This window comes from Mytilus californianus, unplaced genomic scaffold (assembly GCF_021869535.1).
Source record: "Mytilus californianus isolate M0D057914Y unplaced genomic scaffold, xbMytCali1.0.p SCAF_14, whole genome shotgun sequence".
In the NCBI taxonomy this organism is placed as follows: domain Eukaryota; kingdom Metazoa; phylum Mollusca; class Bivalvia; order Mytilida; family Mytilidae; genus Mytilus; species Mytilus californianus.
The window spans coordinates 36,878,269-36,894,468 of record NW_026262626.1 but is presented as its reverse complement, the minus strand read 5'-3'; the positions used below and the strand labels follow the sequence as shown (position 1 = coordinate 36,894,468).

Below are 16,200 nucleotides of genomic sequence, written 5' to 3'. Positions count from 1 at the left end.
GTTACACTGGATCTCCAAGTATTCAGTGATCTGACACTGACCATAAAAATATATTACATTCTTTCGTCCCTCTTTTACATACATTTCAACAACTCGATGATACTAATTTTGCAATTAAACAATATTAGAATATCTACATTTTTTAGATAAGGTTAACAATAAAACACATTTCAAGTACTATTTTTATACTGATGCAATTATTTTAATATGACTCAATTATTGATACTCTTTTTCCATGAATTTCGTTTTGTTCATTTCTCATACAGGTTATTCTACATAGGCTAATGGTATGTTAGGTATCCAGGGGCCAGCTGAGGACCACCTCCGGGTGCGGGTTTTTATCGCTGCGTTGAAGACTCATTGGTGGCCTTCGGCTGTTGTCTGCTATTTGGTCGGGTTGTTGTTTCTTTGACGTATTTTCCATTTCCATTATCAATTTCATTAGAATAAAGAACAAAAGCAAACAGTGAATTACAAAAATGATTTAAATGTAGCGTGTCTTAGACAATTTGTACATTCCTTCAAGCCTTGTTTGATGTATGGATGATAAGGCCAGCTTTTAAATGAAATACACACTTAATGAAGAAGAAGCTTTGGTAAGAAAACCTTCTTTGAAACCAAATATTGAGTCCATTATAACAAAATAAAAGAGTTTCTTAATATTTATTGTTTATGTCAACACAAGAGGTTTTTGTAAAGAAAATATGAAAATTTCTAGGTTTCAACACAATTTTACCTATGAAATAAAGAAAACTGTGCGACAAACCAAATATTCTTGTCACTTAGTTTATTTGTTTCAAGAAACATAATGTGAAAAAATCGTTTGGGCGGAACATGCCCTCTATTTGCGGGTCAAAACAAACCTTGTTTGTATACTTTCTTTGAATTTAGTGCCAACTGAGAATGCATGATAATAATGAGGGGATACAAAGATGGTGATATGTCAATTTTTATTTTATTTTTCTAACGCTATACTACTATGTAATTATTGAATGTCATTGAACAGTTTGACCCTGCACATTCCCGCTATAAATGATAATGGGATAACTTTTAAAAATACAATCTTTCTTTTGTATTACTTCTTCGGGGCATTACATATTACATGAAAATTGATGATATAACGTAAACACCTTCTAGACGTGTTCTTGATCAATGCTTCTGTGAAGATAGCATGTTCACATTGTATTGTTGTTTTTTTGTGTGCCAGTAGCAACAATGAAAACGTAAAAATAAATTTACACTTGGTATGCCATATTTACTCTTCAATCTATGTTGAGAATTGCAATGTATTTAGTTTAAAAACAGTGCACGACAAGAAACTTTTGTATACAAAAATGCATGTACATATATGTTATTGAAAATACTATGAAAAGGGCTTGATATGATCCTAACTGGAATTGCCATTTGTATTTTCAAGTCTCCTTTTTATTTCACTTAGGAGATCTTAGCAGACGAATTTTATAACGTAAAGTATTGCTTCTAAAATCAGGTTCTGATGTTTTAATCTTTATCCCTATATGTATCATTGATAAAAACATCTGGCTGCCTTTTATGCCATAAATCTTTTGTATTTAAACCTAGACAGAATGCAAACATCATTTAATTCTTTACTTACACTCCATAATTTCATAGATGGCACAATTTCTGCTCCAATGCCCTGTGTACATACATTTTCAATAAACAACTTTACAACAAGTGTTCTTATCCATTCACACCTAAAATGAAATAAAAGATTACAAACAACAACGACAAACATATATACATTCCAAATATTAATATATGTTCCTGTAAAATATTTGGGTACAAAATTACACAAAAAAACATGTTTTTAATTTTTTTATCGAAAATTGAATTCATTAATTTGGATTTAGCAGATTTTTTTTCTGTCATACAAAACGAAAGTTCAATGGAGCATATGTTTCCAATTACTGAGCACAATTTAAAAAGATATTATAAATTATCCCACATACAAATACATTTTATTTTATCAAAATGTAGAAAAAACGCAAAGAACCTTATTTTTTTTTACATTTTTTTACATTAATTATTAAAATTTAAATACTGTTTACACAGTTTTAAAAATCTAGTGTGCAAGGTCCATAATTAAATGAGGATTTGAAGTTTTTTTGATAGACAAAAGTATATTTATTCGAGGACATTGTCTGTAAGTTAAACTCTTAAATGGTTTACATGTATCAAACTATTCACTTCTTGTAAATAATGAGATGGAGACCAACTGACTGAAATATTCCTGTATCCGACTAATATATATCACCAACTACATGAATATCTATTCATTCTTCAGTTACACTACCTAATATGTATGCTACTGCGCATTCTATTTTGTGTATTGTATACGACGGCTATTGAAAAACCTTAAAACTGCCAGTAAAGAAACAATAGGCATAAAGTATTCATCTTCACAGATATAAGACGATGTGGTATGAGTGCCAATGAGATACCTCTCCACCAAAGACACAATTTGTTAAAGTAAACCATTAAATAATAGTAAGACCTTCAACACGGAGCCTTTGCCCACACCGAACAGCAAGCTATAAAAGACCCCAAAAATGACAAGTGTAACCCCATTCAAACATGAACACCAACGGTCTAATCTATATAACAAACGAGAAACGAGAAACACTTTTGAGTCACATTAACAAACGACAACCACTGAAAATCTGGTTCCTGACTTAGGATATGTGCAAACAAATGCAGCATGCATGTGTCTTTAAACGATCGGCTGAAGTTTGAATGTAAATAAGACATTATTTTTAAAAAAAAACTGACCTATTGATGGGCTATTAATAGAACAATATTTCGGATTCAATTAATGTTTATGAATTACGATGTCATATCACTTGTATATGTATTACTGTAACTTTTTTCAGACTTATCCTCTCCGGTAGACTCGGTACTGTTAAACAAAATTCCTTGAGGTCAAAACAGAACTGTTCCATAGCTTTTCAGACACTTGTGTATGTTATTCAAGCGAACAAGTCAATAACAACTAATAAACAGTCTTAACATAGAAAAAGACAAACTTGGTTGTCTGAATTCGAACATTACTAAATTAACCGCAAAAGAAAAAGACTAAAAAGTAATTGAAATCATTAAATAATTAATCATTGCACAGTTTTTTTTAACATTTTCGGATAAAAATGACCGTTAAAGATCTCAATTGTATATAAAATTTAAACAAATCTAATCAAGAAATTAAAAAGAATTTATTTCAAGTCACCTTATTATAAGGCATAAGTCTTGAACGATAAAAGTCAAGCCCATTTATGCATGTATTGACACACATGACGTGGTTTTGTTTATACATGACATTGATTCAAGTAGTTAAATCATTTTGGTCAAATGGTACTTTCTATTAATTATCTCTTATTTATTTGAACTACAATAGCAATTTACACTTAGTTGCTGGTCAAAATAGATATAATACAGTTTCTTATCACAAAAAAGCATTTCACTCAGATTAAACAATATCATTTTAGCTAAAATATTTATCCAAATCAAAAATATGAATGATAATACAACTAATTGAGGCGTTTCCAACAGTTTTGCACTAATTGCAAATACATAAAGATTGCTGACAACAGGTTAGACGTAATTTAAATGCTAATAATTTTAAGTCTAATGTCAAATGAAGATGTGGAAGGTTATCAATGCCCTTAAATATTCGAAATTAAAGTGTGAACAAACATATAAGCTTGCACCTTGTGGAAATGTTAAAAGGTTATAATACCAGACAATAAAAAGATTGCATCAACATCATCCTGATGGAATTTGAAATGCAATGCCAAAAAATGTTTTAAGGATTTATGATCCTTAGAAGGTATATTATTGTTTTGATTTCAAGATTTAAATCACATTTATGTGAGAATATAAAGAATACCTCAATTACATTAGGTGTTTTTTGTCAAATATAAATATGCTGAATGTTAAAACAAGTAGTAATCTTAAATAATTAATTCGGTGTAATTTTAAACATCATAGCTAGATTTTTATAATGTACTGCTCCTATGTCACTTGTACATTATCACTAAATAGTGATGGTGACGGATAATAAGTAACGCAAAGTTAGATAAAAATAGTATTAATGGTTCATCAGACATGATTATTTCTGATCTTTGCAATTGCATTATATTCCTTTTAATATAAACCTAACCTTTCGTCTTAAAAATACTATGACATTAGAAGAAAAGTTATGATAATCATTGTTTAACTTAAATTGGGGCACATTGTACCGATAAAAAATAACTTCAATTATCAACAGATGGGTGTGATTATTAAAAGGTCTGTTTGTGGTATAGATCTGTTACGGAGCTAAACTTCGTTCCCGATATATGCAATATTCCCTCATTTCCCGGCAGCGGTCCAAATGCACCGACATTCATGCCGGACGGTCCTTATTGCTACTTATTATTTGTCTTTTTTGCTAGTCCAGAAATAGTTGTTACTGGATGTAAAGCAAACAACAATCATTAAAACAAAATTAATATGTGCATGTTTACCGATTCCTTCTTAAAGTGTTTTTAAAGATATATCTTACCTAGCGTTTTTAATTGCTTCTCTACATTGATGTTGACCAACATTTCCATCAAAAGAATGTTGCTTACAGAAATCTGCTACAACTCTTTCAATGACTGGCCTATATTCGCATACTTTTCTGAGCCAGAGTTTTCGTGAATCCTTTTTGCTAAGAATTTCTCTTGAAGGCTTTACTTCGTCCATCAGCTGTGTTAAAGCTTGAATGTCAAGCGTCTGTTGAAGAAAACCAAAGATAAAACGGACAATTAAAGCCAGCAATAGATTAAAAAAGAAAAACGATTTCAGTCCAAATTTCAAATTTTAAAATTCATGTCAAACTTTCTGCAAAAGAGAGGCGAAATATACCCAAGGGACATTCAAACTCATAAGTCGAAAATAAACAGGACAACGCGATGGCAAATAAAAAGAGAATAAGACCAAAGACAAGCAAGAGTTCCCGAACACAACATAAAAAACTGAAGACACAACAACATGAACCCCACAAAAACCGAGGTCGATCTCAGCGTATCCAGAAGACGAGTATATCCTTCTCGAAATGTCGCACCAGTCGTGTGTTTCATGTAACTACAAACCCATTCATTAGTCTAATTCGGTACATCACAATCAGGAAAAGGGACGGGACTGTGGTTACTAAAATTGAAAAATATCCATCGTCATCTGTGCAACAGATTTTCTATAACGGTAAAAAAACTCGTGATGGCGTCCGTACAATTTACGAATTGATGCTATCAACTTCAACACCTGGAACTTAAAAATGGTTAAATAGCTTCCTTGTGAGCAGCAACCATCTATCAAGGAAATGATAATAGGAAATAAAAGCCCAAGCCCTGGAACATTAGGTCAACTTGGAGATATATACATCGAATGCCGGCGCTGCTGAAATAATATTACATAGAAATGGAGTTCACAATTTGATAACGCAAACACACTCTTTTTGCCGTAAAGAATTGTTTGTTTTAACCGACCCTAATACATTGAAGTAAATTTTTGGATGGCGTCAAGCTATGAGCTTACTTGACTGTATCTGGTGTATCCTTTATATCATGTTCGATGGGACAGATGCGTTAAAATGGTCAACAAACTTTTCAATTCTCATATGCGAATTTCAGAATTATTTATATATTAAAACACACAATGTGATCCTAGTTACAATAAATCATTTTATCAGTAGATTTCGGATTTGCAGTATAAATGGTAAAATGTTAAGATCAGTATGGACAACAATACTTTCTGTTATACTGCCAAGAAGAGACAATTTGTGCTTTAATTCAAACGTATATAGAGAAAAAGATTTAAGATAAACGTGTTAAATGTATCCATTTCTTTACTAATAACAGTATATTGTAATTACTGTACCATTATCAAACAAAACTGATTCCTTAAATGAAAACAATACCAATACTAACTATTTCTTCAATTGTCATCAGATTGCTTTTACCAGTTTGTTGAACATCAATGATTTTTTCACAACAGCTTGGCCAGACAGTCATGATATGTGAAAAATTCTTAAATCTGGTTGAAAATGTCTCATAAACCATATGGCATGCAAACATAGTTGGTAACAGGTTCCCATATTCTCCTTTCAATAATTTTTGAGCGCCTATAGCTACATTCTCACATACCAACTAAAACACATGTCATATGATTAGTGTTTGCTAATTATATCAACGGAAGATTGTTTATTTTTTCACGCAGTAATATATATCATGTGAATGATTCACAGTTGTTTGTCTTTTGCTGTTTCCATATATTAATATTCTTCTGTCAATCATGAACATTAAAAAGCTGAACCCGTGAGATCATGAAAGGGTAGGAACTTTAAAACAATTCATCAGGGGAAACCGTGATAGTAAAACGACTTGTAATCATTTTAATTTCAAGTGAAAAGAAAATAGAGGTATCGAGGTACAATAGCTGTGAAACAATATAATCGTGATTCAAAACTAGTTGATAATATTTAGATCTTGAAAGTTTAAAAACAAATGTCATGTCTAGACCAAGATAAATCCAAAGGCAAAATCATCCTTAAATCATACATTCCTGCTTTAATCAATAAATCATGTATATACAGACTGATAATTTATTGACAAAAAGTGGATGTAATAATATTCTGAATATACACCTATTTCTTATTTAATAATATAAAAAAAGAGATGTGGTTTGATTGCCAATGTGACAACTATCCACCAAAAATCAAATGAAGTGGATGTAATCAATTATAGGTAATCGTGAGTTGATCATAACAATATATCCTGCTTGATATGCATGACTGTATTACACTGGTAAACCGACTTCATAAAAATGTACAGGGAAAATATCTAAAACATGACAACAATCATAAACATGAACTCACATTCATACTGAAAAAATTTACTATTTATAACCTCACTTTGATTTTAAGCAAGTGACATGAATAGCATTAAGAAGATCTGGAAAATAATACGTAACTGAACATTTTATCCACAACAACAAAGTATTCAGTTTGTTCACAATATACAGAGGCTGTAAATCATCTTACTATATAGTCAGCTTACATGTTTAATTTGTACTAAAAATATCGAGACGAAATTAATGACTTAAATCTATAATATCGATCGATCACTATGAGGATGGCTAATGCATTTAGTAAACACTTCTTCGCCCATATTCATTTAAAGCATAAAAAACTACTATTCAAAGTGCTTTTTATTTTCAAGATATTTTCCACGACTAAAACAGAAATGATAATTATATCCATAATCTTTTCTTGCAAGAATATGACAGTTGTATTTCATTTGTTTAATGCACTACAAACCAGTAAAAGTCTGAAATGGCCTAAATTTGTACTCGACTGAACTGATTTTTACACGACCAGTCTGAATTGGTCTGAAATTTACTTAATATTACTCGACTGTAGTCTGAACCATACTAAACAGTTTGAACTTGTACTCGACCTTTACTCGACCAGTACTTAACCATTTTATACGAGTCTGAACCATACTCGACATAGTCTTAATTATTCTCGACCAAGTCTGAACCATGCTCGACCTAGTCTGAACCATACTCGACCTAGTCTGAACCATACTCGACCAAGTCTTAACCAACCTAGACCTATTTTTTGTATCTATCTATATTATTTTTTCATTAATTTAGAAACTGTTATTCATATATATATATATATATATATATATAAAATGTATATCACATTTAAAATTAAAATAAAACAAGGTGATCAAATTTCTGGTTGGATTAAAAAAATATCATGTAATAAATTAAGTTCGTTAAATGAATTTTCATATACATGATATCATGTTCACATTGATTTATGATTCAAAAATACTATAACTTTCAACCATTATTCAAATATCTTAAATGTTATTCAATTTTTTTTTTTATCAAAATATATATAAAATAGTATATAAAGCAACTTAATAAATGTTAAAATTGACACCTCTGTTTTGTAAAATCAAAAATTTAATATAATAATAATAATAAAACTTTCATCTTTTTATCCTTGATAACCTTTTAAAAAAGGAAATGTATTCCAAAGTTGCAGTAGAAATTTATTTTAATTAAATTTAAATACGTTTTGTCAAAATTAAAGACATGGCATACAAGAAGCAGTTTAATAAGGTTTAATGGTTTAATTACCTTAGTACAGGTGTGTTTTACAGGTAAAAAGAAAACCATATTTTTTTAAACTCGTGTATTACTTATCTAGTGAATTCAAAAGGCCTTGTTATTAAAGTTTTACAGGATGTTGTAATTTTCAATGGATGTTATTTAAAATTTATTACTCTCTGACCAGGTGTGATCTTTTTAATCAGTGTGCATCAAGCAGGATGTATTACTTTATAGTTTACCCCTAATCAGAAGAAAAAAATTATTCATTTCTTGAATTTTTTATCCCTTTTCAAATATATATATATCCCAAATTATAAATAGGAATAGATATATTTCTGTTATAAGGTTAAACAATGTCAGTGATTTTGTTGGCTGTTGTTACCTCATTTAAAAGATAGTTATATAACTATTGTATGTAACCATGAAACCTAAGTACAGAAAGTCACAGGACAAAAAGTCACAGGACAGAAAGTCACAAATTTGATAGGACAAAAAGTCACAAATAATTTGTATACAATTGTTTGAATATTTATGAGAAAGATCTTGAAATGTTTACTTTTTATGACACATATTCATTTTACAGTTTAGGAAATTGTTCATAAAACTTAATTTGATAAATAAAGATTCATAAAATTTTAATCATGCAAAGGATATATTTCTTGGCACCATGAAGCCATTTTAGTATCAAGACGTTGTAACATTTTGTTTTCTTAACAATTATTTGATCATTATTGATATTGTTTCAAGAAAAATACAAAAATGATTTTTAAAAATAAGTGTTTTATTGTTCAGAGAAAAATAATCTCAAAACTGAATTGTGACTTTTTGTCCTGTGACTTTCTGTCCTACATTCGTTTTTATTTAGGAATTTAGGAAAATCAAGTTTTGTTTAAAAAAAAAACACATGCCAAACAAAAAGCACCTTATTTTTAATAAGGTTTTATTACCCTCAGTATAGGTGTGGTTTTCAGGTAAAAAAAGTCTTTTATTTAACAAGACTCAGACTTTAAAATTAGATAATTTAACTATCTCGATTTGCCAAATCTAAGAGAATCATGTTTAATTAAAGAATGTAAAAAATGTTTTTATATATATTTTTATTTAATTGTGGCTGTTGTCATGTAAGTTAAAGAGAAAGTTATTTAAACAATCAAAATTATAAAGAAGAGGTTATTTGGTCAAGTATGGTTCAGACTGGTCGAGTATTGTTCAGACCTTTGGTCGAGTATGGTTCAGACTGAAAAAATAGGTCGAGTACTGGTCCAGACTGGGTTAAGACTGTTTCAGACTGGTCGAGTAATAGTTTAGACTATTTTCAATAGCAAAGATAAGGGTCAAGTACAAATCAGTACAGTCGAGTATGGTTAAGACTGGGTCGAGTAATATTAAGTAAAATTCAGACCAATTCAGACTGGTCGAGTAAAAATCAGTACAGTCGAGTACGGATATAGGCCATTTCAGACTTTTACCAGTTTGTAGTGATGTGTATGAGCTGTTGATTTTGTCATTTGGTAAAGGACTTTCAATGAAATAATATTTTCCACTTGCATACAGTTTTATATGTTAAACGTACCCTGCATTCATTTTCAGTCTTGAAAGGATACACAGTGTGAACAAAATCTTCAATGTAAAATTTCAAGGCAGTCTTGGTAAATGGTCCATCTATTTCATGTAGCAGACAACCTATCGACAGTGACTGAAAAATCTCAGCAGCTTTCATTATAATGTCCAACGTATTGTTTTCTAAAAAAAAATATATTCATTAGAAAATAACCAGTTACATTTATTCACTGTTAGTGTTTTGCGTCACTTTGTCTACGTCATGCTTTCACTCACAGCACATTCAACATTCACAAACGTTCAAACTTTTGCGCTGAAAATATTTGCAAATCATGAATGTAAATAAACAAATCAGTGAAAACGCAGAAAAGCTTGTAGATTTATCACAAGGACAAGAACTCTAGAAAATATTTGCAACATAAGGTTCTAATTAGTCTCATCATTCTTACATACATTGTATATGTAAAATAATAGTCCTAATCATTTTAGACTGCTTTCAAGTGTACTTGAAGTATAATTTGGTTTCTTATATTGTGAAATTAAAATGTAGTAGATTTAATGAAAGTAAATAGCTTATTTGATCTTACATCACACATAATGTTACTATGGGTTTTGATACAAGATGGACAACATAAATCATAAGTCGAAGAGATACCGACAACTGCATTGCAAAGAAAAACCCGAAAACCGATTAAAAACATAAACAAACACAATATAAAATAATAGACTGAGAAACACTTAACGACCGAAACCATAAAGCAATCGTAGTGTTTCTTACTGTAAGATCACAGTCCGTGATAAGTCGCATTCATTTTCTATCGATCCCGGAAAAGATGATGAAAGTTAAGGATTAGTATGTTTCAAACTTAAAAATTTATCGTACCGTCGCCCATCCTTAACACAGTTATACATATGGGTGTATAATTAAACTTTTGTTTTTGAGTTCTTATTCTTATTTCCACATATATATGTATATATATTTCATACAGATACAGCAATTTGCAAACTAGGATACACTAGATGCAGTTTTATTCTGCCTCATATTTTTTACTTACATCTAGAAATTGACAGTGAGGATCGGTTAAAAACAAAACTAGCAACCCAAGAGATGATTTAAGCTTCGAAATTACAAAATTTCTAAAAGCAATTTTGCAGCAGCGTTTGCATATGGATTATATGTACTCAAGTTAATACGACATTCAAGAGCTTGCATTTTCTTTATGAATACCGCGATAGAAGGTTGTCGCTTATTAAACTAGAGGCTCTCAAGAGTCTGTGTCGCTCACCTGTATCTACTGTGGTTTTGGAAATCATATAAAATAAGGTTAAAATCATAAAACATAGTATAAAATACCCCAATAATGATTGAGACCAAGTTTGGTTCAATTTGGACCAGTAGTTAAATTAAAAGCAGGTTTGGATTATCTTGCAAAAGTGGTGAGTAGCAAAAAATATCCTGCCAGCCGCCGGATTGTTCCGTGCCGGAACCCGGGATTGAACCGGGGGCCTTTAGATCTTCAGTCTTTTCAAACTAGATACCCTAAGGATAATTTAGGCCAAGTGTGGTTTAATTTGGCTCAGAGGAGTCGATTTTTGTAAAAGATTACTGTTCACCTGGGATCACCCCCAGTTTTTTATCTTTGTGTTGTTCAATCTTTGGTTTTATATGTTGTGCTTTGAATGCTGTTGTGTGTCTTTTGATCGTTTAAAGTTTTTTGTCACGGTATTGTCGATTTAATTTCATCTAATCGTTTTTTGGACTAATGTCCATTTGGTATCTTTCGTGAAAAAATGAATACATATGATCGAACTCATCCAAATTTAATGAGTAACATCCTTCATTAAAATATGTTGATGATCTGCTACATCCAATAAATATTTCAATATCAGAGTTTTTATTTGTCTTACTCGTTCGGGGTTTCGCTAAGTGACATTTATTCAAATTACGGGGATCAGAAAAAAAGCATGTTAAATACGCTGGCATGGCGATATCAAAGTGGTGACAGAAGGTTAGAAACACCAACACATTAAGCTTCTTACAATTATAACATGTAGTCATACAGTTACTATACCTGTCGTGTCTTCTGATTCAATTGTGGTTTTCAAAATTTTCTGGACTTGATCAATAATCAGCCATGAAAAGGACATTTTAGCTGAGAACACTTTTCCTTCAACTGAAGTTGGTTTGACTGCAACTTCATGTAGCTCTAGATGTTTTGTCGGTGAAACCATATTCTGATATTTTATCTGAGTTATTTCAGGATCATTCAGAATATCTAACCAGATGCTTACATTCCAGTGGTTGCTTTCATTTTCTGTAAGTATGTCTAAGTTCCTGTTTGAGTCCATGAAAGCAAATAATCCTGCTAGTATTGGAATAATGCGAGATTCCAAACACATAATAATACTTTTTCTGAAATTAGAATAATACGCAAACTGTTGACATTTTAGCATACTGTGGCAAATTAAACTTTGTTTGATTTTTATAAGGCACCACGAACTTAAATGTTTAACGAAGTACACATTTTCTATATGGTTATGTGAAAAAGTTGGTAAAAAACACGAAATATATTTTTCACGTAAGTATAACGTTTTTTCGATCTACTAGGATTGGTACGAACGAAAATAAAAGTAATCCACATAGTTCATAGAAGTAAATATTAGCGAAGCAAATATCAACTACAAAATGTATCTATCTAGATTATGAATTCCTTGTATTTAGCCTTAAAATGAAAAGCATAATTAAACTCAATTTACAGTAAGCCTATCTAATATATATATAACCATTAGTATGAGGCAGTTACGCGGGTAAGAGGTATACTATTTCTTTTTTAAAGTTTAAACTACAACTAAATTATTTTGAATCTGAATACTAAGGCCATCAATTACTTTTACGTTTTACAAATTATGACAAAGCATTAAATCCCTTTGATTCAAAAGCATATCACAACTTTAGAGACTTTTTTTAAATCACTTGGCTTCATGTCCATGGCTATAACTAACTTGCCAGAATATTTTCCGTTGATAAGTTACTTAATTACGAAAACACACCCTAAGGTGGTTCTGTTGTTTGTTATTTTATTCACGCTGTTAGTTCTAATTGTAATTTATTCACGTATCGTCAATTTTCAGGTTTTTGTTTTCGTATTTAGAATTTTCTTAATCTAAAATATAACAATTTACCTCTTCGAAATACGAAAATAAAAAGTTGACTTATTTTCAATCGACGTGATACAAAACTCTGCCTGATTGAGCAAAATGATTTAGTCGTTTCCCCAGAGAACTTTTGTTTTGCAATAAAATCGGATGTTGAAACAGAACTAGACTCATATATAATGACGCACACAATTAAAATAAATCAAAACGTTCGTCCTCATATCATTATTATAATCGTACTTTTTTGGTAATCTGATAATTTGTTTTCGGAAAATGATAAGATTTACAACCTCAGTCAACAGAAACAGGGTATAACGCAAGTACAACTGTTGCAAAAAGAGTAAATGATTTTGGATTCACTATTCTATTAATGTTTCATTGTATTAATTTTATTGCTGTTATTGACAGTTTTGCCTCTTAAAAACAAGGATATCAACTATCACTGTGCTTGTACCGCTGTTGGTCTGATATTCAAATGAGAAACTAGTGCTTTGGTAGTGAAATTAATCAAATGAATAATTGTGTTTGCATAGTTGTCAGTTCTTAATAAAACTAAGACTTCAAAAACTTCCTTTGATAAATTGACGTAAGAAACTATTAGTATACCATGGGTCTTATTATGACCATACACTGGTTTTAATATGTCACATGTGCGTGGATTCACATGGCCAGATCTCTATGCATAGCAAAAGGTGTTTACTTTAACGACGCACCTATACTCTCTCCAACTGTTTGCTGTATTACCCACATGTTTATATTCTTCACAGATTTATAAGATTTTTGCATCCATAAACTAGTAAGGACTTATCTATCTATCTATCGATTTTTCGATTAATTTCAATGGAAAACAATATAAAAACTTGTAACATTATCATTGAAGCGCAACGACTGCTGTGAAGATAGGTATAAGAAGATGTGGTACGAGTGGCTATGACACTACTCTCCATCCAAGTCACAATTTGTAAAGGTAAACCATTATAGGTCATAGTACGGTCTTCAACACGGAGCCTTGGCTCACACCGAACAGCAAGCTATAAAGGGCCAAAAAAATAACTAGTGTAAAACCATTCAAACGGGAAAACCAACGGACTAATCTTAATCAAAAACGAGAAACGAGAAACACTTATGAACCACATCAACAAACGACACCTACTGAACATTAGATTCCTGACTTATTACAGGTGCAAACAAATGTAGCGGGTTTAAACGTTTTCATAGTTGTCAACCTTCACCCTTATCTGAAACAATAGTGTAACATCACAACATAGAAAGACAAACTATAAAATATCAATTGAAATGGCTTAACTCAATTAAAAGACATATTAACACAAGTGAACATACACTGAACGAATAAATTTGAGCTATGACACAATGTAAATACAAAATCAATAAAATAAAGTGTTAGATGTTAAACAATTTCAGAAAAACAGCCATAACCTTGAACAAATGCCGCCAAATAGAATAACGAACACAGGTAAATGAAAATAATTTTGTTGTAAGGTATACAGTATAAATGGAAAACGGTAATATTTTTTACAAAAAAAATAATTTTGTTGTTTACAGTACGAGAACAGAAGTGAAAATTTATAGTCATACCCAAACACTTATCAAATCTGGTATATATAAAAAAATAGAGAGACGAGATATAACCCTAATTGAGTAAACATTAAGTAACAAAAGAGCATTACAAATTGTATCAACAGGTCAAATTAACAAGAAAGTACGATTTGAGAGTACTCGCTGTTAATAAAAGCTAGTTAAAAGCCAAATACAATTAATAATACAAAAGAGTCCATTAAGCAGTTTGGGTATTTGACTTGTTAGAATATTTCGGGTGTCTAGTCACGTCAGAAGCTATGTGCAGTTTTCTATAACCCCGTTAGTGGTCAACTTGATTGCCAAAAACTTAAAACTTAGTGTGCATATCCATTGACGACACATACCACATTGAACGAGTGAACTGGAAAATATTAACTGAAAAATATAAACTGATTATCGAGCTGTTCATGTTAATGTTTTTTTGAAAAAAGGTAACGATGATGATAAATGCATTTAAATCAATGTCACCAGCTAAATTTATAACACAGGTGAGCGAAAAATGAACACATACCTGAAAGTTCCAGCTTTATTTATGTTCTCTGATTTCGATACCTCCGCCGATAACCAATTTGACAAAGATCCAAACTGTTTCTCTTTTTCATTTATCAATTTCACTACATGCTTACAAATGCCAGAAAGTACTGTTCCTGATTCAGATATAAAAACAAATACAAAAATATATCAAAAAGATAGTATAAAATACGCAAGAATCCATCAAAATAACATGTTTTTTTTCTACATCTAGAAAAAAAAAAATGGAATATTGGATATCGCGAATGAAATATGGGTCTCAATCAATGTAGACTTAAATTCTTGTCGAAATTTCTACTTTATTGATCTTGAATTGATGACCCTTTTACTGCTTCTCTTTATCAAGCATAAATTTTGCCTAAGTAACATTTGGTTGAAATTGACATTTAATGGCTCCGACAAAAATTAAACGGACCATTTCTGCTATGTCGATTTCTTAAAATGTAAAGAAAATGGATATCAGATTGAGGTTTCTCCCTATTGAAAATCCCATTTTTAAGGGAAAATAGTTGTCATCAAATCACTTGTTTTTCCGAACCAATCATACATTTCATCAGACACGTTCTTAATCTCTAAGTGATATGCAAGATTATATTGTAAAACTTGAATATATACTTTTACATGGAAAGGTTACAAAGACAAAATAAAAAGATTCGCACTTTTAAATGCTCAGCCAGGTAATCTACTTTTGAAAAAGTGGAAAATTAATAGAGACTTATGAAATTTATGTAAATTGTTCAAGAGGCTCCTGTATTACATCTTCCCAGCGACAGAAACAACTCGACAAGAAGAGAAGCACAATGTGTTCGCATGAGAATGACAATTTGTTAAAAACACGTTTTCCAAACGTAATAAATATGTTGTCAATCAATAAATTATACATCTTTATGGTGTCAGTTTCAGAGATGTTTTGTTTAAATCGGGGTGTGTTTTATTTTTACACAGAATACTGGTACTTGTTTGTACATTGTCTTTTAGTTAATAATAGGGAATACAAGTATACTATCACTAGCCCACAGTAGGTAGCTTCCCAATTTCTCTTAAGCCTGACTTTAATTGATGTTAAAATTGACGTTTATTCAATATTGGCAACAAAAAGCCATTGTTACTTGCAAATAACATAAAACTTTTTTAAATCGTTTCAATTTGCATTCAATAATGAAAAAAAAATCTTTTAAAGAATTTTACTCTTAC

The 16,200-nt window shown here is 30.8% G+C and overlaps 1 protein-coding gene across 10 annotated transcripts in view; it reads right to left on the bottom strand.

Annotated features, from left to right (window-relative positions):
• Window positions 1-16,200, bottom strand: part of LOC127724635 (E3 ubiquitin-protein ligase rnf213-alpha-like) — a 1,011,139-nt gene that overhangs the window by 42,715 nt on the left and 952,224 nt on the right. For all 10 annotated transcript variants that reach the window (XM_052231639.1, XM_052231642.1, XM_052231640.1 and 7 more), the window contains 6 exons: window positions 14,987-15,122; window positions 11,793-12,133; window positions 9,734-9,903; window positions 5,964-6,182; window positions 4,559-4,770; window positions 1,616-1,715 (listed from right to left, as the gene is read on the bottom strand). In XM_052231639.1, the coding sequence (XP_052087599.1) occupies window positions 1,616-1,715; window positions 4,559-4,770; window positions 5,964-6,182; window positions 9,734-9,903; window positions 11,793-12,133; window positions 14,987-15,122 (1,178 nt within the window). The remainder of the gene's footprint in view (window positions 1-1,615; window positions 1,716-4,558; window positions 4,771-5,963; window positions 6,183-9,733; window positions 9,904-11,792; window positions 12,134-14,986; window positions 15,123-16,200) is intronic.